At 43.7% G+C, this 26,300-nt stretch overlaps 2 protein-coding genes across 2 annotated transcripts in view; both read left to right on the top strand.

Annotated features, from left to right (window-relative positions):
- Window positions 1-1,409: 1,409 nt before the first annotated feature.
- Window positions 1,410-5,013, top strand: tmem51b (transmembrane protein 51b). The gene is made up of 3 exons (XM_088423785.1): window positions 1,410-1,871; window positions 2,630-3,050; window positions 3,804-5,013. Exons 2-3 carry the CDS (start codon window positions 2,644-2,646, stop codon window positions 4,234-4,236), a joined length of 840 nt encoding a protein of 279 aa, XP_088279911.1. The 5' UTR covers window positions 1,410-1,871; window positions 2,630-2,643; the 3' UTR covers window positions 4,237-5,013.
- A 1,082-nt stretch (window positions 5,014-6,095) lies between these two features.
- The window catches only part of skib (SKI proto-oncogene b), a 47,729-nt gene continuing 27,524 nt past the window's right edge, over window positions 6,096-26,300 (top strand). Inside the window, exon 1 of the mRNA XM_088422758.1 lies at window positions 6,096-7,415. Coding sequence (XP_088278884.1) covers window positions 6,492-7,415 — 924 coding nt within the window. The 5' untranslated portion in view covers window positions 6,096-6,491. The remainder of the gene's footprint in view (window positions 7,416-26,300) is intronic.

Here is a 26,300-nt window from a genome sequence, read left to right on the forward strand (position 1 = left end):
AACAGGAATTATTAAATTAACACTGAAGAAGTATCATTTCTAAAAGTATTACCATAGGTAAATTTACAAAACAAAGCAAAAAATGACTCCACTTGTATGGCGTGTTGTGTTAAAACACACTAGTGGTGGTTCAAAGAGTCAAAAAACAGGTTCGTCCGTCACTTTGTGGGCGTCTCTATGCATGTTGTTAAAGCAAGGCGAGTTCAAACATGCAGAGATGCCAAACACTTGAAGGTATTTGCTTTTAATGCTTCTGCGGTTTTTCCAGCGTCAGGCTCTCGTTTGGTTTCATTCAAACAGACCAATTAAAGAGCAATAAGGAACATGGTTTTCTCGAGGGCTCCACCTACAGGTCAAATGTGTAAATACGTTTGAAGTTGCCAATATAGATAAAGTTAAGAAAAAACGTGTACTATTATGTACGACATGTACTCTCACGAGTCGAAACACAGCCTTGTGAATAATATTGTGTTTGTGGAATATGAATTAAGCAGAAACTTCTACCAGTTTTTATGTATTTCTGGGGGTTGAAATTTTGCCTTCTGCTGATGCAATTGAGAATGAACGACATTACAATGCTTAGGGCTCAGGTATCAACTGACATGGATTTTCTCTTCTGGCGAGTTCTGAGGTTTTTGGGAAATACAGTATAGTGCTATCACTTAGTTCTAACTCTGGCTCCACCCTGACCCAGAGTGGTAGCACCTGGTAGGGCCCAAGACATATTTGCAAGAAGCGCGACAGTCCCAACAGGCAGCGCTTTATTGTATGCAATATTGCTCTGGCAACCCTTGCATTTTTAAGATTTGCATTTTTACCGTACTTGGCAAAACATTCTTGTAGTAATCTACATTATTAGGATTGTGCAATAACCTTTTTCCATAATGTAAATATATCTAATATTTAATATTTTATTATGTGTATCCATATACATAATTTAATTGTATTTGTAATATGTTAATATAATTTAATGTTACAATTTAATTAAAAGTGTTGAAATATTCTGGAAAAATACACAACAGAAAATTAAATAAAACAAAATAAAGAAATAAAACGTGCAAAAATATTTAATTAAATACAAGGATAAATACAATGAGAGGCAACATGCACAGCAACATTGTGAAAAATAAAACAAGGTATTGAGTTAGATGAAAAATTGAATTGATAATCCAGAAACATTTGAGGGAACATGCGGAAGAACATTAGAAAAAGACAAAAGCGCACAGTTCAGAAAAGATTAGGAAAATGCATAACTGTGCATATATGTTTCAGATTTCTATTTTATTAATTATGGTCATCAAAATTGGGGGATTTGCCTGGGAAGTGTGATGTTACATATGCAGTATGATTTTCTTTCTCGTGAAACCATGTTTGATTATTGATCATTAACACATGACATTAGCCTTAAAGCATAATACAGTATAGCCTAAATCGTATTTCATCATTTTCGAAAAACAAGAAACATATTTTTTAGCAAATGCATTAGGGTGCGTGTGTGTGTTTTTTCATTTGTTTTACTTAATTGGTAAGTGGAAAATTATTGTGTTGTAGTACGCAAACTACGGCAGAACAATTATGGCCCTTGTTCGTACCTGGCTGGCGCTAGGACCTGGCGGTTTACTGCACTTTCAGAGGCGCGCTCCAGGCAGGCGAGCAGGTAGACAGGAAGGAGGTTTCCCTCCCTCCACGAAGGCGTTGAAGCCTGGACCAAAGTTCCACTCATCTCGTCCAACGGAAGGATTAGATTATCTTTCGCTGTTTTTAAATCGTACATTTATAGTGCCCTTTTTGCAGCCCTTTTTCATTTGGACTCGGATTTGTGTTCCTTCGCATGTGCGCGTGAGCAGGGCGAACACACCTGCGTGACTCAGGTAAGTCACCCATTTAAGGAAGTTCACGTTTTTGGTTTTTTTTTTCAATTTCCCGAGGCTCGAGACACGCTCGTTGACTTCTCCCATGAGTTACCATGAAGTTTTTAACAAAGACAAGGGTAAAGAGGTGGCAGCTATTAAAATGAAAGCTACCCCTTCTTGGTGTGAAGGACACACAAAAAATGTGCTTGGCTCACTATTGAGCAGGAACCCGCGATACCCACAGCAGCAACTGCTGCCCACTTTGTGGCAGAGGTTAATTATTGACACTACACGCAATATTGAGAGGCGAGGAAACGCTGTGATCATATAACGGTTATAATGAGCAAAAAATATCACCTTTGACTCGTGGCACGATTAATTCAAAACATTATGCTTGCACCTACAGTATCGGAGCCAATGCAAAATTATATATATATACAATATACATACAATATACAATATATATATATATATATATATATATATATATATATATATATATATATATATATATATATATATACACACAATGTAAGCAAAACTATATTGATATTAAATTAATGTAAAGGTGATGGAAATGTATCCCATGAAAGAAAATATTAAGTGGACTTTTTTAAAAGGATTGGCCTTCTGCTGTCTGTAATAGGGAGGCCGCAGAAGTTGCACTCATGTCAGCTGACCTCAAAACGAATGTACTCCCTTAATTAAACAGCCCTTACAAGCGTAAGTTCAGCTGGTCCCCGGACCCTGTCTAATAACTTTGGTGTTTGTGGCAGCCCGTCCTGCAGGGATGTGTTCCAGTCGGGGTATATGCAACAGCGGCGAGCGATCCGCCAACCGGTCGGAGAGCGCCGGTTCAGGGGCTCACTATGCCCTATGTGCACTGGGCGTGGGCCTCATCGCGTTGGGCGTGGTCATGATCGTGTGGACGGTGATCCCCGTGGACGGGGAGACGTCCGGCAGCTCCACCAATTCCTCCGCCAACTCCACCTTGGCGGATGATGAGGACGGCAAGGAAGGGGAGCTCTCCAAATCGTCGTCGGTTGCCATGGTGCTGGTGGGCGTCGGCCTAGCCATGCTGCTGCTTTCAATTTGCCTCGGCGTCCGGAGCAAGCGCCGAGCCGGTAACCGCAGTGAACAAACGGAGGTGGCGGCGGCGTCTGCATTCACGGACCATGTGGCCGGCAACCAAGAAGAGTAAGTATGATACTCTTTAGGACAATTTCCATTGATATATCCATGATATTCAATCTTTCGATCTTAGCAAATGTGTACTGCTTACGCTAACATGGCTGCAAGCACAGATAATGTACAAAATCATTCTCGCCATCAATATTTCTGAAAACTCTGGTCGATATCGCGCCGGGAGCGAATCACGTCTTGTAGGAGTGCCCGTAAGCTGATTGACTGATTGCCTCGCCATTTTTTTCCAAGCTGTTGACTACAGTACCTCCAGTTTCTATGTCAGAGTAATTCTCACACACAAGTGTGAACGCGCGGCTGAAGGAGTACGAAAAAGAGCATTGGGAAGATGTTTCCGTAATAAACTGGAGTTTTTGAGTGTAAACTCTGCTTCCCCGTTATCACGTTTGGTCACCTACGAGCTCCACTCTAGAACGACGTCCAAGGAGCGCCCGCGGAATGAACGTTTTCAGTCAACTCGTCTGTTTGGCATGCAAGAAACCTTCGCAGCATGCTCTTTTCAATGTAGCTTTATTTAAAGGGAAAAAAACGCAAAGCACTGACACCGCGAAAGATGAAGCGATGACTGGCTGCTGCAGCAGAGGAGCACTCGCGTATGATACGCAATGAGCAGGGTGAAAGGGTTTAGCCAGATTTGATCAGTTTTAAATAACAGAGACTTTCAAAGTGGCTATATATTACCAATAATACGTTCAATTCATCGCGGGCCTTCAAGTTTTATGATGGCGGCTCGTCTTTGATCCCCAGGGTTCCGGATCCAACCGCGTTCAACGTGCCGAGCTACGAGGAGGTTGTGGGCAGCAGCGACTACCCCGTCCGTCAGAGCAACCTGCGGCAGAGCAACACGCACCTGCCGTCCTACGAGGACATCATCGCGGCTGTGGAGAATGAGGGCAGGGACCAGCCCGCCGAGGAGTCTCCCCTTAACAACCCCGCGCCGCAGCCGGCGGCGGCGGCCGAGCCCCAGCCTGACGCCGCCCGGCAACCCAGCCTGCCGGCGCGCACCACCAGCCGGGCCAGCCGCCTGCTGCGCCCTCTGCGGGTCAGGCGGATCAAGTCGGACAAGCTGCACCTGAAGGACTTCCGCATCCAAATCCGCAGCCCCTCCCAGAACCCAGTGACCATCGAGCCCATCACGCCGCCGCCGCAGTATGACATCAGGCCACCGGAATTGGGCTGAATGTGATTTTTGATAACACTCTTGAGAATACGGTTCTCCCGATGTTGTGGCAAAAAAAGTAGGTTAGATGTGGCTGGGAGCGGCTGAAGAGAACAATCGTAAAACCATCTTCCTTGGCGAGGAACTTTCTCTGATGTCTTCTGTTACCACGCATCCCTAGGCCTGTGCTAATTACAGCAGCACCGTCTTATTTGAGTCCAATGTTTAACATTTCTTATGAGGACCTGAGTGGAGGGTTTCAGGGGTAAAAAGGATGGACGGCCGTCACGTAAACAAGCTTTTCAGATTGTGGTCTTAATGAAGAAGATGGACTGAGATTGCTGTATTCATTGTTAGTGTGCTTTTTAAATGCGTCTTAAAGTGATTCAAGTTGAACATTTTCTAGTTTAATGTCATCTTGAGGGTGTTTCATAGCACTGGAAGGTTGAAAAAGAATATTAGATGTTGTGCTGAATATATGGCATGGTAGTGGTTTGTGGTTGTTTTGTGTCTTTCAAAAAAAATGTTGCATAATGCTTTAAATTAGTCAATTTAAAGCAGATCTTTGAATGCAACGTTATTGATGTGTGATTTCTTTGTTTGTTTCTTTTTTAGCTACCCGTAAACTGGAATGTTTTAGGTTTACCTTGTTCGTTTATTCCTTAGTCACTGATCTGCTGTCAAAAGAGGTAGCAGTCCAGATGAAAAATCTCAATTGCAGATGTTTAAAGTGTATTTATTTTCAGAAATATCACTGTCTTTTATAATCTCATAATAAAATATTCTTCATTTATTTTACATTGTGGCGGCCCAAAATGCATTTGTTGAAGTGTAGCGCCCTCCAGTGGCTCAAGAAAGCAAAAGCCCAGAATTATTGAGGTATTGATACTTGGGGAAAAAAAATCACCGTCGTTGTAGTCAATAAAACCTTAGTGAGAAAGTTTTTAAGAATACAGTTTTGCGTACATGTATTGACAAGTTTACAAGAGAAGTACTTTTTACGGTTAAATGTAAATACTGGTAGCAATTAAGAATGTATATTTTAACTTTGAAGAAATACATTCTTTGAAAGTTTAGACGCAGGGGTGGCCATGTTCGGTCCTCAAGAGTCACCATCCAGCCTGTTTTCATTGTGTCCCTTCAACTAACAACACCTGATTCTAATGATTGGCTCATCAGCATGCTTTGCAGAATCCCGATAACGACGCCGATTTTATTCAGGTGTGTTGGTTGAAGAGATACATTGAAAACAGGCTGGATTGTGGCTCTTGAGGACCGGATTTGGCCACCACCGCTCAAACTGCAGTCCTCGAGGGCCGGTATCCTGCATGTTTTCTAGGTTTCTTCCCAACACACCTGATTCAGATGATCATCTCATCAGCAAGCTCGGCAGGAGTTTGAATCAGGTGTGTTTGAGGGGGAATCAAAAACATGCACGATACGGGCCCTCGAGGACTGGAGTTTGACACCGTTGCCAAGCCAAAACAAGATGTATTTTACAAAGTAAAAGAGGAAAAAGACTTAGATACGTGCAATTATTTTCTATTGTATTATGATTATATAATATGCAATTAAATTATTACCTTCACTTTTGTTACTTGTTTGTGTGGGGGGGGGCTGTCGGGCTTTTAAAAGATTCAAAATGAATCTTTTTTCCCCCTCCCAACATATTTCCCCTCTATGCTCCACCCCTCGCCTCATTTCGGAAGGATTCATTTTTTTTCCTTCTTCTTTTTTGTGTGCAGCTGCCATGTAGCAGTGGGAGGCACAGCTGTCTGCGGGAAGAGCCAAAGCCCGGGGAGTCAGTCACATTCCTGGCTTGGATTCAATGACTGAAGCAGACACAAACAAACAGAGAGAGAGAGAGAGAGAGAGAGAGAGCGGAGCGGGAGGAGGGAGACGGAGACCAGAGAGACAGAGAGAGAGATACTGGGTGGCACATTTGAGGCGCACATAGGAGTGCGTAAAACGGCCGCAGAAGGCGTAAGAAACGCCACTCGTGATTGTACGCTGAGTTTTCTTTGGGGAATTTTTCCGACTGTGGAAGTTGTTTATTAGAGGGAAGAGGGCGGGAAAGAAGTGGCCTCCGTGGATCTTTTTTTTTTTTTTCTGAATGGGCCGAACCGGGAAGGGAAGCTGCTCCTTGTCCGGGGGAAGCTGTCTGACTGGCGGCGTGGAAATGTTGGGCTGGGAAGCAGAGTGAAGCCGACGCGTCGAAACAACTTAAGCGACTCTTTGCCCAAGTTCTTTTTCTTATTTGATTTTCATCCGAAACGATGGAGGTGAGCAGCTTCCAGCCTCACCCCGGACTTCAGCAAACTCTGAAGCAGTTCCATCTGAGCTCCATGCGCTCCCTGAGCGGACCGGCGGCGTTCTCCGCCCGCTGGCCCCACCAGGAGTCCCTGTTCAAGGACGCCAAAGGGGAGCTGGTGCTCAGCCTGCCGGCGCACACTCCCCCGGTCATGTCCGGGCCCCTCTTCATCCCGTCCGACCGCTCCACGGAGCGCTGCGAGACGCTCCTGGAGCGCGAGCCCATCTCCTGCTTCGTGGTGGGCGGCGAGAAGCGCCTGTGCCTGCCGCAGATTCTCAACAGCGTGCTGCGGGACTTTTCCCTGCAGCAGATCAACTCGGTGTGCGACGACCTGCACATTTATTGCTCCCGTTGCACGGCCGACCAGCTGGAGATCCTCAAGGTGGTGGGCATCCTGCCATTCTCGGCGCCCTCCTGCGGTCTCATCACGCAGACGGACGCCGAGCGCCTGTGCAACGCGCTCATCTACGGCGGCTCGTACCCGCCGCGCCGCGGGGGAGGAGGCAAGGAGCGCCCCGGCGGCGCGGGCGGTGCAGGCGGCGTCCTGGAGCTGGAGCGCACCGAGGCCAGCTTCCGGGTGTACCACGAGTGCTTCGGCCGATGCAAGGGCTTGTTCGTGCCGGAGCTCTACTCGGGCCCCGGAGCCGCCTGCGTGCAGTGCCTGGACTGCAGGCTCATGTTCCCGCCGCGCAAGTTCGTGGTGCACAGCCACAAGCGGCTGGAGAACCGGACCGTGCACTGGGGCTTCGACTCGGCCAACTGGAGGGCCTACGTGCTCCTGGACCCGGACTACAGCGGCAAAGAGGAAAAGGCGAACCTGGAGCGGCTGCTCAGGGACTTAAAGGGGAAATATGACTTGAGCGGAAAGATGGCCAGGAAGTCGTGCAGGGTAAGTGGACTTTGATTGATTTCATGGCTTCTCGCTGGACTTGTCAACTTTGTGCACGTCACATGTCAACTGCGTGGCTGGGGACTGCTTTTCGAATTTATGAATGGACTTGTAGCAACATAAAACATAGTTAACACTGTTTTAGTATTAGCTACTGTGAGCCACATTGACACTGAGCTAAATTGTAGAAGGGCTCAAAAAAGCTCAATGATTCACTTCAAAACGTATAGCGCAAAAATGTCAATTGCACCGAGATTTAATGATAAACACATTTTACAGATTAAATGGCAAGTTATTGAATTTAGTAGTTAAATATAACTGAACTGTATTTAGACCGGGGGTCACCAACGCTGTGCTCGCGGGCACCAGGTAGCCCCCACGGCTCAAATGTTTAACCCGCAGGCCTGTTTTGCAAATAGCTCAGAAATCATAGAACAGTGTGATTTTCTGGGAATGTTACAAATAATATTACATGTACATTGGAATCAATTAAATTATTATAAATTTGAAAAACCAACCGTGTTTCAAATATACTCGTAAGTCTAGTTATCATGAATTGATATTAGCATGGGGGGTGGCACTTCTCTGGAGGCTGCCATGTCTGTTATAGCGGCGGACAATGGTAAATGCAGCACCTCCTGCTGTCCGAAATGAAAACCGGTCTAACTCTTACACAATGTCCCTTTAAACAACATCAGTCAAAAGTTTGAAAATAACCAACCCATGAAAATGCAAAGCTGCAAACGGCAAGTCATTCCATGTCATAAAGCATCATCCACATCATTAAACTGACTGAAAATACCAAGATGTGCAAAGCTGCTATCTAGGCAAAAAAATGCCCACTTTGAAGAAGCTTCATGTTTAATTATTGATTCCCTTTTTTTGTTTATCAAATAATTCCATCGATATTTCCCCGCTTCTCTCGCCAAAAGTCATCTGGGATTGGCTGCAGCTGACTAACGAAACATAAATGAGGGCAAGCGCTATAGAAAACGCATGGATGGAAGTTGGGCTTTTTGTGACAGTTCCTCTGAGGTTTTAATTTTAGAATTAATTGGCGGTGGAACACCCCTGCTCTAATGCAGGTATTTGATTGTGTGAATGCAGGAAGGGTTCGCACAAACGTTTATCTAGTGTGCAGCTTTTAAGTTGATTATATTTAATTATTGTCACGTGTTTGACATACATATTCTTACCAGTCGAACTTAGACATATTCCAGCAATCCACATCATGCAGACTAATGTTCTCATCAAACAATTCAGTTTTCTCACATTACACATTTTCACAAACACACACACACACACAAACATTTAATCTAAATGACGTCACACGTTCATCATCAAAGATTCTCATAGTTTCCATTCAAAATGTGTAATGTTCAACTCATTCATCACCTTGGAAATGTTTTTTTACGTACCCACAAAACCAAAGTTTCCATTTTTTAGCCAATATACAGTAATTCCATATCATTACACATCATTCTTTCATTCCTCATCATTCCATAAATTTCAATACTATGGCACATTTTAAACCAAGACATTGGTATTGCATATTTCTCACCAGTATTACAGTATTTCACATCATTCAATGTCAATCAATATCATTCTGACTTTTCATTACCATTTTTCAAAAATTCCCCAAGTGTTTTCATATCATTTAATATGATAACTCAAATTTCAACCATGATACTGCATGTTGCATAGTTGTCAACAGTATTACAAATTTCGCCGTTATTCCATATCAATCAATATCGTTCCACATTTTCACTGTTTTTCATCAAAATCTATTCGCATCATTTAATATTTTTCCACAATTCCTAAATGTCCTCATCCCTTTTCATTTCAATAATTCCTTTTGATTTAATAACGTGTTTCACATCAGTCAGATAGTATTTTGTTATCATGTTGTCACTTTTTAATATTTGGGGGGTTTGCACAGGGGACTCCAAATATTAGATGCAACTTTTATAGTATGAAGAACACCCTGCGGAAATCCGTATGTAGAATTTTTTTATCACCATGCATTTTTGGTAATTAGTGTAAAAAAATTATGTTCGTATCTTACAACGCCACTTGATTAAGATGGAGATCTGATGGTTTTCAGGGGGGCGGCGTGGAAGAGGGCTATTTTAAGGTGGTGATGGGGTCAGGAGTTTAATGAGGTTTGGGATATGGATATGTGTGTACCTGTGAGTGAATGTGCGCGCGCCCGCGCATGTGTGTATATGCATGCGTGTGTTTGTGTGAGGGTGGCCACGGTAGGATAAGCTGCACGTGGGTGGGTGTGGGTGTCACCCTGATGGCGTCCTGCGTGGGTCAGCATAGACAAAAGAGCATAGAAGACGGGGGCGGGTGCTCGCGGGTCTGGCTGACTGGCTGCGTGGCTCGGTCACACAGCAGCTGCTGTGTGGGACTCTCGCAAATGAGTGGACATCTCTGTGGGCATGGCCGCGGTCTGAGCGCCAGCCAGGAGATGTGTCATCACAAGGGGAAGCTTCAGCACCAAAACTGAGCAAATTTGCTAAATGGAGAAGACACTATTAGAGAAGGAACATGTATGAACTATCAACTTTATCCACTGAAACTATTCGAGGCTGTAAAAGAAAAGCCCGTAAAATGCGTGAAGTTTTCTTTTATGATTACAGAAAAGAACGCCACATCTTTTTGTTGTTTAACGCATATTGCAGTAATCCATTCATCCATTTTCTAGAGCCGTTTATCCTCACTAGTGTGCCTATTTGACTCGTCTTTGGGCAGTAGGCGGGACACCCTGGACTGGACCAGCCAATTGCAGGGCACACAGAGACAAACAGCCACTCACAATCACACCTCGGGGGAATCCGGAGTGTCCAATATACCTCTATATCATGCATTTTTTGGAATGTGGGAGGGGACTGGAGTGCCCGGCGAAGACCCAAGCGAGCACGGGGAGAACATGCAAACTCCACGCAGGAAGGCAAGATGGAATTGATCCCTGGACCACCGAACTGTAAAGCAGACATGCTCCCCAGTCTTCCACAATGCCGAAACATTCTTTTTTCTTAATAGAATGTTAAAAAAAGAAACATTTTTCATCAGTTTTTGTTTCACTCGTAATTTGATGATTTCATGTTTGAAGTCATTGTACAGGATCTGCCTCTTGTCAGTGCTCATCTTCTTTAAACATGGTCAGAAAAAAATGGGGGGAAAAAAAAAAAGAAAATGTAAGCATAGCGCAACCGATACCTGTGCGTTCATTGCGAGTTAACCATTTCAAAGTGATGATGGCCAGATGTTGTCAAGATTGCTGCCGGTATCTAGTGATGGATTGCCTGAAGCTCACTCGTATATCACATTTTGGCTCACAACACGAAACAACTCTTCGGACTTATTCATCAGCTTGCGGATTTCCATGTCCACCATTAGCTCATATACTGAAGTGTTTTCATTTACCAGTGTCTTTCTTTGTCTGTAATCATAGCTGTACTTAACCTACCAAGCACACATGCACATAATTAAATCTACCATGCAAACATGCACATTTTTGTAGGTAACTATACATAACCTACATACCGGTACTTATAGTTCCTATTTATGTTCTGTTACTTATGTGTTGTTTTAATATGTTTTATCTTAATTCGGGACCTTATTTTTACGAAAGTAAAGTAAAAATTTCATTGTACAGATAAGCATGTGCACATGAGCATAAACACTTGAACTTGACTTTATATTTGGGGAAATAATATTTTGACAGTCGATTAATACGCTGATTTGTTATCCCGCTGCCAAAATAGTGCAATCCAATTAGTTCCTATTACTAAGACGTGCCGATGACATCTTTACAATCTGGTTTAACTTTCCTGCCAGACAATTTAGGCAACAAAAAGCTAAGCGGGCCTAAGTGAGCCCGCTGCCAAGAAATCCACTTGGTTCCATGTACTTTGCAACAGGGCACCAACATGTCATGTTTACTCCCAGTCTTAATATGTACGGCAGGCAATTTAGGCATGAAAAACTAGTCGGGCTTGATTTCTCTGTTGTTTTTTTCCGGGGGGGGGGTCTGGAACGGATAAATGGCATTCCCATTTATTTCAATGGGGAAAGATCATTTGTGATCTGGATGACTGAAACGACACAATGAATTTATCTCCTATTTCAAGGCACTATTCTACTAATCAATGCAAAGTACCCAATTGACAAAACTGTCCCAAACCGCATCCTGATGCATCATCCGTGTTGTCATCTAAAAAAAACCTGAATGCTGCGTAGGCTGCCTTTGACGCTGTGTTTGTTATACACATGACAGAGGAACGAGCGGTGGGAGGGGGGGGGGGGGGGGGGCAGTGCGTGTTGGCCGTGGTTCACTGTCAGTCGTGTCCCACTTAGCAGACAGGCCACGCTCCTCGGGGAGCCGCACACCAGCGCTGCTGCCATACATCAGCCTGACAGGCCAAGCTGCTCAAAGGCCAGACGGCGGCTCGCACACCAAGCTTAAGCCGGCCAAACACAAAAAGAGTCCACGTTATCGGCCCGCCTCAGACTATCCTCACACGTCACGCGGTGAGTCACTACTCGCCTGCCCGCGCTTGATTGTGGATGCTGGGAGGTGCCATTGATCCATGTAAATTAATTCATATTAGCGATTCTTTGGAGGGTGTAGTTACATTACTAGCACATATCATTTACTACCAATATGGTACTAGGGAGCGCATATTTCTATGGTACAATGTGACTTGACACTTAGCCCACAGCATCAAAGTGTGAAGTGTTGATTTACTGTACGTCTACAAAGCTGCCTTTGAAAAGTAATATATATATATATATATATATATATATATATATATATATATATATATATACACACACACACAGCTTCTTGAAGCAATGGAAACAAATTAAAGGATGCTGAGGATGCAATTAGGCAGCAAGCAGCAGTAGGTTAATTAATTAATTCAATTAATTAATGAACTCAATCAAGCCTGACTAGTTTTTGCTATCTAAATGGGCTGCTTTAACAATTGATACAGAATTTGAACACGGTATGTCATTGCCTTTTCCTAAATTATAAACAAGCAGCTTTGGGCGCAACAAATTCAAACAAGACTAACTTGCTACTGCATGTAGGCGTTATGTGATCACCATGTGTTTTAGCAACAGATTAAAATTTACGACCTGAGAGTAAGCAGCATCGGCTAATTAATTAACAAATTAAGGCCTCTTTAGTTTTTTCATTAAGCCTAAATGGCGTGCTATAAAAATTTACTGGGACAAAGTGATGAAGTATTACAAACAAGATGTATTTTACAGCATGGCAGCAAATGGGAGTGAATGCCAATAATTCAGACCCAACTAAGTTTATTGCCTACAAGGTTTGTTGAAGAAATCCCAAAGAAATTGGAACCCATAATAAGGTGTAGTTGGGTTCTATTGGACGATTGTGAGCAATAAGAACAAAATCCCATATAAAGACATAAATGTGCACAGTGTACGCCTGACCATCTCTAGTTTGCTGCCGAAATGGACTGCTGATTAGGTCACAAACCACAACAAAGCCGAAACATTTAAATCAACCACGTTGTTAGGTTGTTTACTACATCTTGGTAACAGACAGGCCCGACTTGTTTCCTGTCTTCTACGATAGAAATTGAATAAGAATGTAAACATTATGTCATCGCTGCGTCTTGGATTTCACTACAAGCAGGCAATACTCAAATTGTTTGCCGCCTTAAATAGGCTGCTGCAGGAATCAAAACAAGTTCCACAAATCCGTACCTAAGTCCAACTGGACCCAGTGTAACTTCGATTGTGAGGTTTGGGGGTTGTGCGTGGGAGTCGGTCAAACCGCTGAGTCATTGTGTCGGTTCCGCGCCGCGTCCGACATTTCGCCCGCTGTCGAACGCTCCGGCGAGAGCAGAGGCTGCAGGCAGGCTTGACATGTGTTGTCAAAAGGCCGTGACCTTTGACCTTTCCCAAAGACACTCACACAGCCACCCACTCAACCCAACTGACCAGTAGCGGTCCGGTCCACCGGCCAGATGGCCGTGGGATAAAGCGAGCAAAGGGAGATCTAGTAAAGCAGCACCCAACGTGAGGGTTTTGTCATTTTTAATTGCCGAACTTTGACCAGTCTAGAATTCTAATAAGATCCCTCCAAACGCCACATGTTCCGAATGTTATCTTACCGTAGTCTCATTTGCATTAAAAGTTCTACAAACTGGGAATTGGATACGGGTGTTTTCCGGCGCAAGTTCTGAGTCCGCGAGCATGACTGCGTGCGCAAAAGGGCATAAGTTTAGTCCCTTCTTTCATGGCACGGCTATTAAAATCATTCAGCTGAGGCCAATTTATGCCATTTTTCATCCCCGTTGTTCCTTTCGCTGGGAGAAATTAGCCTCAAACGTGGTGTGAACCAATCAAGTGAGCGTCAAGGGCTTGTGCTTCCACTTATCCCGCGTGATTAAAATCATTGAATTCATGAAAAATAGCAATCTACTACTACTTCTACACATTAACTTCCATGTTTGGGGAGGTTTAACTCACAAAACACAATCCAAGGGAAACGCTTCATGAATAATGTTACTGTTTCCTGCCCAACATACCATAATACAAAAAGTGATTTACTATTATGACTTTCACATAGTTTTGGGAGGTTTGACTCAAATTACAATCCCACAAGACTGGTTCATGGTAAATACTTTATTCAGTCCAAAACAATGAAAGAAACTTTGAACTTTCTGTCGAATTACTAACAATGTTAGTAAAAATGTTATGTGAAGTCAGTTAGGTAAGTTTGTTTTTTGAAACTATTTGCTCCTGGGAGAGAAAATTTCACAAGAAAATGAGCACAATCATAGACATGAGGTCAAATTACATGAAGGTTTTTAAAATTTTGAATTTTAACCTTCAAAACAATGCTGTAGAAGGTCGATAAAGTTAGATAGATAGATAGATAGATAGATAGATAGATAGCAAAAGGAAATGTAGAAAACAGTTATGAAATACAAAATACAGTCATGCTTGGGTCGGTTTATTGTGTTGCAGACCTTCAGCGCGCTCGCATATACATAAGAGTACGTTATGACGGGACGATATGTTGGCGGGCAGATTAAAATGAGCTCTCAGGCCACCGGCTCATTTGCATTCCCATCTGTCTGCTGACCTCTAGGAAGCCACTACATGACATCCTTGACGGGCCCGTCTGCCCGCCATCCACCAGGCGGGCTTTTTCTTGTATGTTCTTTAGAGATGGGCTTCCATTGTAGCCCTCGGTCTTTTCTGTCGCCTTCAGGCGACCCCCAGCCCACCCTTCCTCTTGTCCTCCAAGCCGCCCCCCCACGGGAGACCGTCACCTTGTCGCCGCAGTGCATGCGGCCCGGCGTTTGGCCACTGTGGGGACGGCGTGTCAGGAGCTCCCAGGGGTTGTGGCCTCTATTCTTAAAAGGGTGACCCCGCGTTAAAGGAGTGTCAGCTGGGGTTCTGTCATGGCTGATGTGGGCTAAAGATCTGCCGCCTCTTTTGTTCAAGGGCCGGCCTTTCACAAGCTGTGAAGTGCAGCTCCTTTTCTCTTTTTGTTCCAAGGGTCTTGTCTCTTTCGGGCGCAATGCGAAGGGCTTCGTAACCTCCAGCCTCTCCCAGGGTGGGAAATTCGAACGTGCGCGTTTGGCCACGTCGCCACCATCTTGTGGCGAGTTAACGATGACCTTAGTTGTCTAAAACTATACTCGTTTGTACTACTATACATTCCATATAGTGTATAGTACGTCTGTCTGTCTGTTTGTCTGTCTGTCCGTCCGCCCATCCATCCATCCATCCATCCATCCATCCATCCATCCATCCATCCATCCATCCATCCATCTATCAGAACAAGAATGATAATACACGCTGTTATAACTTCTGAAAAAGTTTCTTCACTCGTACAATTACTTTGTAATGCACCGTCTTATCCTCTCAAACTGAACCGTACCCTGAAATCGTAATTCCACGTTGAACCAAAGCACTTTCAAAGCAGCACCCCACGCATACTATTGTCGTCTGCGGAGAAATGCACACCCATAGCCTTTACACCGGGTGATTTTTGGAATCCCTTTTCCCCGTGTCCTTCCAATAACCGCATTGAGAAAAATATGAAACCTCTTGTCAGACAACATCAAAAATGTCCAAGAGACTGCGTGTGTGCAGTGAGAGAATGGAGTGATTAGTGTTGATCAGTGTCGCCTGCTCCGTCAGCCACGGAACAGATGCCTATATTGGGTTAGTCATCATCAATTTCTCCCCGATCGCCGCCCGATTTCCAGCCCTGTGATTAAGAATCATGCCCATCTGCTGTGGAGACAGGAAATCTTGGTCTGCATCTGCTGCTGGTTGAGACACTAAGCCGCTGCAGTCAAGGGGTGTGGTGAGCGGTGAGGCGGGTCGGAGTTTAAACTCCCGTAATCCCGCCTAACTCCTGGAATGCGGAGAGCGCGTTATACATCCCGACCTGCTTCGTCTCTCGGAAACAAGAGACGGGACTCAGACAGGCTTTACTTCATCATCGAGGCTCATTCAAAGCGCGGCTCTATAAGCATCCCCTATGGAACGCGATAATTAGAGCGTGCATCAGATGTAGTGCAGCGGCTTGGCACTTACAGTGCGGGAGATATTTTCCAGAGATACCCGCAATTGCTTTTTTATAGTTTCTGCCCTTCCACATAATTTAAACTCAACGTACTGAAACACACATTTTTTTTTAAACACAATGTCAATGTGTTTGAGTCTACCTCAAACATTTACAAGCAAAAAATGTATGGAACATATTGGACATATTTTTTTTTTTATCTGCGTGAGCTATGTGTATTTAAAGATGGACTCTTGCCCTGAAATTCTATTAGTTCTTAGTTCTAATTCTTTTAGTTGTTTACCAGTATGTCCAAGGGTGTTTGCTCTACTGTTCGGGCCCAACTGATTATGGATTTCTTTTTATTTTTTTAGACTAACGCAAATTCTGATCTCTGGTAGAATTAAGATCCGATAACCCATGGGTCGACTGATTACATTTATTGTCCAAAACAAAGACAACTTTTTTTTTGGTCTCTTTTAATACTTATAATGATAAAGATATGAATTACTGGCAGAATAATTTGACACGTTTACAACGGTCCTGCAGTATTTTTCAAACTTTACAGTGAAAATAAAAACCTGGCAAAAATAGGATTATTTTTTGGGGGTAGCATGAGAAGTGGAATGTTTGAATGTTATCAACGTTGCCATTTAAAGGGACCATGTGTAAAATAAAAAAAAAAAAAATACACAAAAAAAGATCTGCTCTAGTTTTGATCCGTATATTTAAAGGTTTAAAATGAGTGGGAGAGGTAAACCTATCCATCCATCCATCCATTTTCTAGACTGCTTTTCCTCGCAGGCTTGCTGTTTCCTATCCCAGCTGAATTATTGACAGTAGGCGGGGGACACCCTGAACCGGTTTCCAAGCCAATTGCAGGGCACCCAGAGACGAGCAATCATCCATGCACCTAAGGACAATTTAGTGTGTCCAATACACCTACCATGCATGTTTTTGGCAAACACAGAATTAGCCATATCCTCATTTTAACGCTGTAGGTTAAAAACCCCAACAAAACAAGCTGTGTACATATGCGTTACATTTAAACGCGGCGTCCTCCTAAAGCTCCAGCAGTGTTGCCCCACATCGAAGCAGAAGCGGGCCCTGCTGGTGCCATATGACAAATCGGCATGCCGCCCCTGCCTCCAATCCGCCCACCGAGCACCTCCAAAGCTGCGCTTGGGAGGAGGTTTAGTTCACGCAGCTAAAAGCAAACAGACTGCTCCGCGTTCAGACAGCTTTTGGTCCAAATCTTGTTTGTGCCTCCTGTTTTGATGGCTCCCATCACCAGCGGGGTCGCGCCGCACTTCGCAACCGGTGCCAAGCGCTTTGTGTGTGTTCTGTGTCTGTGGGTTTGGGGGGAATGTTTTGAGGTTTAGCTTTGCACGACTCCCCTGTTATTTAGGATATGCATAATTAGTTTGGGGATTACGATGTCCTGCAGCAACTATTAAGTCTTACCCCAGTTAAGAGGATGTGCATCAAGTAACGTAAAAATAAAGCTAAAGCCATGTTTCCACTAGTTGGTCCGGTTCTGTTTTCTTTGATGCAGTACGAGTTGAACGCTAGGAAACCATTGTGACGTGTCGGCCGATGCAAACGTATCTTCAAAAACGAAAAAAAGGTCTTCATCATAATTTACATAACCTTGATGAGATCTGTGGATCAACAAATGACTAGTTTTTCAGGCCTTAAGTATTTGGTGCCCCACAAAATGTCATTTATACTTAATACAAAAATCGGAAAGGCATTGACCAATCAGTCACACTTGGGTGCAAATGTAGTTAAAAAAAAATAGAAAGATATTTTGTCATTGCAACTGTTTTAATCGTGGAATGTGTGTTTTTTTGTGTTTGTTTTGTTTTAAGTGTTTTTGTCATTTTGTCAAATATGTTTTTATTCTGTTTTTTTTCATGTATTTGCAGTTTTTTTGTTTGCAGCGGTTTTCTTCCCAAAGTGATTTTTGCACTTGTTTTGTTATAAATTTGCTCTCATTTTTTTTTTTTTGCTGCCACTCCTGCTGTGTATTTTTAATAGAATAGAATAGAGTGCAATATAATACAATAGAAATAGGAAGTCTTTATTGTTTGTACCATTGTGTGCAGTTGCTCTTTGGTTTGTTCGCCGTATTTCTTTCTTTGTAGCGGTTGCAGGCTTTTGCTCCCCTTGGCCACAAAGTATAATGACATAAGTCATATTTCAATAATCTTGGAAAACAAGAAAAAAAGCTGAATTTTTAGATCACACATTGGTATTTTTTATATATTATAAATAACTTACAAAAATCTGTTAACAAGTACGAAACAGGAAAAAAAATTGAATAAAAATACCAACAAGCAATCTAAATCTGTTTTTTTTTCTTGTATTCCAAAATAAACCAATTGAAATATGACGTAAAAGACAACATTTAACACATTGTCGTCAAATTCCAAAAGAAAACGGACCTCCACGAAAAGCACGGTGTCTGGAGAAATAGTTTGATGCGCAGACTGGTTATGCACGCGCGCGTATGTGGGTTTGCGCGTGTGGGCAAGGTGAGCGTTGACGGACTGAAGTCATGGTGGTTTGCAGTCGGCTGGTGGTGATTGGAGGGCGGCTGTGGTTGCTAAGCAGAGCTGTGCTAAATAAGAACTTGCTGGCTCTCGCCGGCTCAGAGGAAAGCGCAGCGGAGCGCACTGTGGCACACATACAGTATGTACTGTACTGCACTATACTGTACTACAGTATACTGTTGGCTAGTATGCACAGAGCTCACACTGCACGGACCTCTCACAGCCGCGAGACCTCGGCGCTCTCCTCCGTCTTCTGCTCCTCCATGCTGCATCGCGCAGTCTTTTCCCTGCGGCATGGCTCCGCATAGAGCTCGCCGCTCCATCAGCGAGAGCGTTCACCTCCTCCATTTGACATGGGGTCGACCCTGGAGGACATACACACTGGCGCAGGCCCGCCCGTACAGCAGACCTGCATGGGCTCTCCTCCAAATGCACCGCGCTGCACTGCACTCCCCCTCACATTGCTTTCTACTACTTCCCTACCTCCACTCGCGCTGGCCTACATACAGAGGATGGATGGATGGATGGATGGAAAGCTGGAAAACATTTACATGCCCAAGGACTAGGAACCATACTCTTAATTATTAATATTACCACTTAAGTTGCAATTTATGTGTGGTTAATTGCATGTCATAATGTTCTAACATCAAATGATGTACTTTGAAGTTGCATTTTAAAGTGCCACTGTAAAATACAGGGTCTCTTCAATTTGTCCCTTTATATTGTTGAGAGAAAAGAATAATGTTTTTAAAAGTACTCTATCTTGAAAAGGTAAGTAGATTGCTGATGGAAGGTGTGAAATCTTGACCTTCAGTTTATTCATCTACCAACAAACCACAAAAATGTACACTCACTAGCCAGCCAGTTTGCTGACTGATGAATAAATAGATAATGGTAACTTTCATTCAGTTCTTCTATAGTACTAGCAGAACAAGAATAGGGTACATGAAAATGTTCTTCAAATGTAGCTTTTATACCGAGCTAGAAAGATTAGTAGCAAGCTCGATCATTTGGTCTTTTCTTTTTTTTTATAGTTATATTTAAATGTATATTGAAGTTCATCATTTATTTATTTACTTGATTATTCTTAAAAATGTGGGGTTGAGTGTTGAGGTGGTGCAATCACTTGATCATTCGATGGAATAATCGATGACTCATTCGATGGTTTAATCGATCATCCGATGGAATTATTGATTTTCGAAAAGTTTGCTAGTGACGGCCCTAATTTATCATATGTACACATTTTCCCAAAAGATAAAAGTAAAATGTGTTTCCTAAAATTCACCAAACTATGTTTTAAACGCCCTGTTATGCTATCTTCTACTTTCAACAGTTAACTATTGGTATGTAAACGATGAAAAAAGCATCTGGCTTTCTTCAATTCGGCCTCATGTGGTTGCTGCACCCCTTTTGTGTCATTCTTGTGCAGAGAATGCGGGGGCGTGTTAAGTTAGTATGGCTGGTATGGGGGCGGTACTCAATTAGTGACATAACAAAGTGAGGACCTTGTGGTTTTCTCTGATTGGGCAGGGCTGGGATTAAGTGTTCAGCTTTGAGCGGGACTGCTAAAATATCCACGAATGGTAGAAAACACCACTTTGGGGCTATTTTTCATGTGGAAATAGAATTCTAACATGGTTCAAAGATCCAAAAAGTTGAATTTGCATGATACAGGCCCTTTTAAGTTGGCAGGCCCATAAGATAAGTGGTTAGCATGTCAGCCGCCCAGTTCTGAGTTTCTGGGCTCTAATCATGGTTGCGGCCTTCCTGTGTAGATTTTGCATGTTCTAACTGTGTTCGCGTGGGTTTCCTCTTGGGGCCCCGGCTTCCTCCTACATTCCAAACATATGCATGTTGTGAAGTGAACAATCTAAATGATCAAGATGTGAGAACTGCTGTTTTCATCAATGGCGACCTGTCCGGCGCCCAACCGGGAAATGGACGAATGTTTTCTGTGACTTCTCAACATTTGTAATATACCGAATCACATCAACCTCAGCGTGATGGAGATGCACGTCCCTAATACAAGGTAGATACAAGTTTGTCAGGATGACCTCAGGAACAATCCACCTCTTTTTGTGTTTTAAGAGCTTGTTAAATGATGAAATGAGTGTGATCCACCATCAGCTGTGCCATTCATTATACACCTCATCCCCTCTGAGGACGCCGTGTCTTCTCGCCAACTGTAAATCAACACGGTTTGCCATGTTTCCTTTTCTTGGCCGAGGGGGGTGGGGATTGTTAGTGAAAATCTGCAAACCTCACATAGGCTCGACATGGTTCCTTGCAGAGACGGAGCCGTGCGGTATTGTCAGCAGGTGCCCGTATCAAATGAATTCGGCACACCCTGCTGGAGTGACGCTTTGGATATAAAACAGTCACCCCGGGATCTGCCACGCTCGCTCTTTATCACCGTATCATGGGGTCAGGTGTGGTGTCTCTCGCTTTCTCCTGGCCTAACTCGTGTTAGATGCCAAAGCGGACTGGTGTTCATAGTAAGTGGCAATTTGCACAGCAAAAATAAATATCGCAGGTCAAACAGTCCACACGGTCAAAAGACGCGCTGCATTTTTGGTCACAAACGCGGATTATTGTGCTATCAAAATTATTGGGAGTGCACATCCTTACAGTCACTGATACTTGGCACCTCCCGCAAAAGAAATAAACACGACAACTTGAAAAAATCCAGAGTCAAGAAGTCCACAACACGCTCTGTAACACACAGGCATATGCGCGTGCAAAATTATGATTAGTATGACGTCTTCTTTGGCCAATTATTCTTGATAACAGCCACATTGCACAATAGAAGTCCAGAGAATATTTCGTCTAGAAATTATCCAGAAAGCAAAAAACAAAAAAAAACAACTGCCATAACTGTCCATATTTGGACACATTTGTATGCAACGTAATATATGTTATATATGATATAATTAGGGGTGTCATCTTAACTGTCATCCATTAATTACAATCATAGTTAAAGCATTTTTTAAAATTGTGTTAATCTCATTTTTAATCACTAACACTATGCTTTCGGTATGCTGTTTAGATCAGTTACTCCGGTAATCTATTAGTTGTCTTTTAATTGTTGTATTTAGGGAGCAATAAAAATTGGAGAGTGTGTTGTGTCTGTTATGTCTATCACTTTTAAAATCGTGTCTGTTACATGAAAATATTCAAGAACATAAATTCCGTGCTGAGCCCACGCTCAGCTAAATCCAATGAAAAAAAGAAAAAGGTCAATGAGCTGGGATCATGTGTCCCATATGGAATGTATGAATGATTCCAGAGGTGATAAAAGGGCATTGTTAGCGGCATCATCGTCACAAAGATACCACCCCGCCCTCCCCCCTCCCGTCCAGCTGCCGCACTGTACGCGCCGCCGCAACATAATGAGTCGTTCCAAAGAGATTAGCCGCCCAATCATCAACGCCGCTCCCTAATTTCTCCGCCTTTTGTCGTGGTAACCAAAAATGGGAATCTGTGGGAGGAAGTGGCTTTTGTGGCCACAGCAGGTGCAGCCCCCCCCCCCCCTCCCCCCCTTGCCCAACACACACGCAGACATACACAAGCCATCACCCACCCACACCCCCATGAGGTGCTGCTGAGATACTCCAGCAACCTTCTGGAGCTCAACTTGAACCCTCGGTCACCACCCGAGAAATTCTTCAGGCGAATGGTTTTCTCCCCCTTCTGCGCACACATCTGGTGAACAGCACAAGCACCCCTGTCATCTTTTACAGCGTTGAGGTCATTTCCACCCTATCAGTAAAATGGAAACACATGATGTGCGGGCTCGGCTTTTAATGGGGTGGGGCCGGCATGGAGCAGCGCTGACGTACGGCTTCTTACGGGCTGCCCAAAAAAAAAAAGTCTCCCGAGAGTTTCGGGTTCTGTCATGTCACAACGCATCAGATGCGGAACCGATGTGTACAATTTGTTCGCCGCCTTGAGGTGCTCTTGGTTGGCAGCCAGTTGGACGCGCTGCAGCGTTTTGGCTTCCATGCAGGCTCTCGGGAGAAAGGGCGTGCCAGCATTTTTAATTAGGATTCTCCTTCCGCCATAAATCGTGCACATTTCCACTATTCTGTGCCACAGTTCCTTTCTCGTTCCTAACTTGGCGCCATTGTTTGCTTTCATTGTCGCTATGTTCTACCGAAAGCACATTGGAGAGCGAGGCAGCATCGTGTACGAGTGTTTAGCGTTTTTGCCTCACATTTTACCCATTCTGGGTTTGAATCTCCGGCCTTCCCGTGTGGAGTTTACATACGGGTATTCTGACTTCTTTGGGCTCTCCAAAACATGCTTCTATGGCCCACTAATTAGTCCAAATTGTCAACAGTCACATCGAATTGTGGTTTTAACTTTATGTGCCTGCAATTGGTTGACAACTACTCCGGGGTGGATCCTTCTTCTCTTGCCAAAAGGTTAGTTGGATTAAGCTACTGGAACCCTGAAAGATTACAAGCACAAGAAAAAAGGCTTTCTGTCCTGTGATTTCTAGCGATTAGTCCAGGGAGGATCCCACTTCTCACACCAAAAGTCAACTGGACTCCATCTCACCCATGACAACAATATGGCAATAGAAAATGAACAGATAGCTGGAGGGATGGTTGTTGGTCTTTATGAGTCTTATGATTGGCTGGTGACCAGTCCAATGTGGAGCACACTTCTCTCACCAAAGGTCAGCTGGTAAAGGCTACTAGCACCCTGAATGAGGACAAGCGTTGTAAAGGATGAACTGCATTGAATCTAGGTGGCCTGTTATTGGTGAGGGATTGGTCCAAGGTAGATCCCGCCTCTCTCACCACAAGTCAGATGCTATAGACTCCACCTCACCTATGACCCAGAAGAAGACAAAAGAGACAAAAAATGGACAGATGGCTAGGTGGAAGGTGTTGTGCGTATATCTGCACTGGTGGTTGGCTGGTGATCAATCCAGGTTAGCTCCCACTTTTCCTGCCAAAAAAATATGAATGGCTTTTTGTATAGCTGTCCTGCAACTGGCTGAAGATGAGTCCAGAGCGGATCCCACTTCTCACACCCACAGTCAGGGGAAATATAGACCATCACATCCAGGACCTCGATAAGGACAAGGGTAATGGACGGATGGTTGTTTGTGTGTATTGGGCCTATGATTGGTTAGCAAGCAGTCCAAAACAGATCCCAATTCTCTCACCAAAAAAGATTAGCCTGGGATAGTGTTCCAGCTCACCCATGACCCAAATGAGGACAAGGAAGAAGGATGGATAGTTGTCTGTATGTGTCCTGTGTTGGAGACCAGTCCAGATTGGACCCCGCTTCTCGCCAAAATTCAGTTCGGATAGACTCCAGCTCTCACTTCTAATGAGGAGAAGCTTGAAAGAGTGACATTTGTACTTTTAACCTCTATTTCTAACCCTTCTCACAGAAGCCAAAGAAAAGGAATCTTGCAGTAATATGAAGTCTTGCCGGATATGCTGACAACTTGAGTCCATTTCCAAACTGTCCCTCACATTTGACTTAGTCAGCAATGTGAAAGATTTCCAGTATTCCGCTTCGCTCATCCAAACTCCTCTGAAAACTTCTGGCTGATTTCTTAACTGCATTATTAGCATCGGCGTCACATGATATCGTATTGTTTTTCTTTACAGGAACTCTGCAAGCCATCAGTATGCAACGGCTAAAATTTCCTGTCTTGTACATACATTCCAGCCACGCTGTGGTTTCCATTTGGCGGGAGATAGAAAGAAGGAAGGAGAAGGAGGGGGTTGGGTCAGAGTGCGCGGAGGCATCCTCCAACAGTGCTCAAGAGTAGACTGCGGCGCAGCTCGCTGCATATATGGAGGGTGCACGCTCCTGCGCGGCGCGCCTCCGTCCTCATTACCTCTGCGGCAGCTTCGCTCATCCGCCTTTGTTCTCGCTCGTCTTGGCTTGAAACTGGAGAGTATGGAGGAAAGTGCTGAGGCTGCACTTTTGCTCGGCTGCCCACAACTACTTTTGTGTGCCGCGCGGGAGGAAACGTTGCACAGACAAGCACCCCCTCAGGCCCTCCTCTTGTCTACATAGTTTCATAAAACCAGGGCTATGTTTTAATTCCTTGTTCTGACTGATATCTTTTTCCGCCCCCGTTTTTGTATTGTTACACAGTGATAGGAAAATGTACTAGTACTTGTGGAATGACTATTTGCCTATCGGTGTGTTTTTGCGCTCTCTCTCTGCATGACCCCAAGATGGTCCTGCTCCTTCTGAGGCGCCATGTTAGCAAAGGAGTGGCTAGCGCTGATAACCAACCTGCTTGACCGCCAACAGCGGCATGATGGAAGATTTCGGTAGAGGTCAGACAGACAGGCGAGGCTCCTTGTAGGCTTGATTGCAGAAGAAAGGAGGGTGATTATAGGTAAACTTCTCATGATGTTGAGGTGGTGGTGGAAGTTAATTGCTGATTAGCTGCTGGTAAATCTAACAGGACAACATGACACTTTTGAACCCAAACACCCTAGTACATTTAAGTTTTTTTAAAGACACTCATTAGCAGTGCAGCTGCAACAAATCTAACTCTATACGCTCTCGTCGTTAGCCAAATTTAGTTTATCGTTGCCTGAGGAATCATTTCATAAAACAACAACAATTCAGTAAACAAGAAAAGTCCAGTTGCCTTGTTTTAATGTTTGCGGCTTACAATGACCTAAATAACAAAGCAACTACTCAGATTTAAAAAAATAAAGAAATACTTATTTTTTTCAAGCGCAATTTTACATTTTGTTGATTTTGTGACATTTTAAAAATGGCCTGTGAATTATGCTGTACAGCTAATGATATGAGAGCTACCGTTTACCAGCTATTAGACCATCTGGTTAAACAGCACAAGGAGATGGACTCAAAAGTAAGAGTTCAGTTGTAAAAATCCCAATATAAGACCGTTCAATCATACAGATGGTTACTTGCTCTCTGACTATCGTGACATGGACGTCCTCTCCCCCATTCGCAACCTCCTGGCTGACTGACCCGCCTGAAAGAGTCCCGCAGACCCAGGCCTCAAACGGTGACGGCCATGCAGAGACAGGCAGGGAGGACAGTAAAAGTTTATCACACTAATAACCTGCACAGTCACGATTTCTAACGGCTCACGCCGCCATGCCAGGAGGGGTTGCCTGGAGGTCGTGTAGAATTGCGGGTGGGGGGCATTAAATGGGCCTGGATTCTGACCGCTAGACCGGATAATGGAGGGGAGGGGGGGAACAAAGGGTGCACGAGGTGAAGGAGCAAAGCCTTCTTGGATATTTGTAAAATATAACAAAGAAAGAAAGAAATGATAACGATGGCTTTGGATGAATGTTCTGAGCTTCTATCTGTAAATTTGCTCCAAATGTTGCATTTTGCTCAAAGATACTTTATATAGCACTAGTAAAAGATGATTCTATTCACATATATTTTAAATCAATGATTTGATTCGGTTCATTTTAAAATTGTATTTATTGACAATTTTTATTTAGTTTTTTATAGGGTTTTTGTACAAAAATGTTTGTTGTTTTGGTCACTAATTTATTTGACAATGACGTTGTGGAGTCCAAACATTAAAGGGCATTTATCACCCACTAATGGTCTGGAAAGCAAATTACACCTACTTTTTACTGGGCTTTAACAGCTTGACTGTACCTTAAAAAATTACTTGATTGAAAGTATCTACACTGGTTAACGTTTCCCAAAATAGCTCCAAGGACATCATTGATAACTCTTCTTATTTTATCTTGATTATTTTCCTCAACAAGGCAAGGA

Source organism: Hippichthys cyanospilos, chromosome 9 (genome assembly GCF_059441005.1).
Source record: "Hippichthys cyanospilos isolate Australia breed blue-spotted pipefish chromosome 9, RoL_Hcya_1.0, whole genome shotgun sequence".
Classification (NCBI taxonomy): Eukaryota; Metazoa; Chordata; class Actinopteri; order Syngnathiformes; family Syngnathidae; genus Hippichthys; species Hippichthys cyanospilos.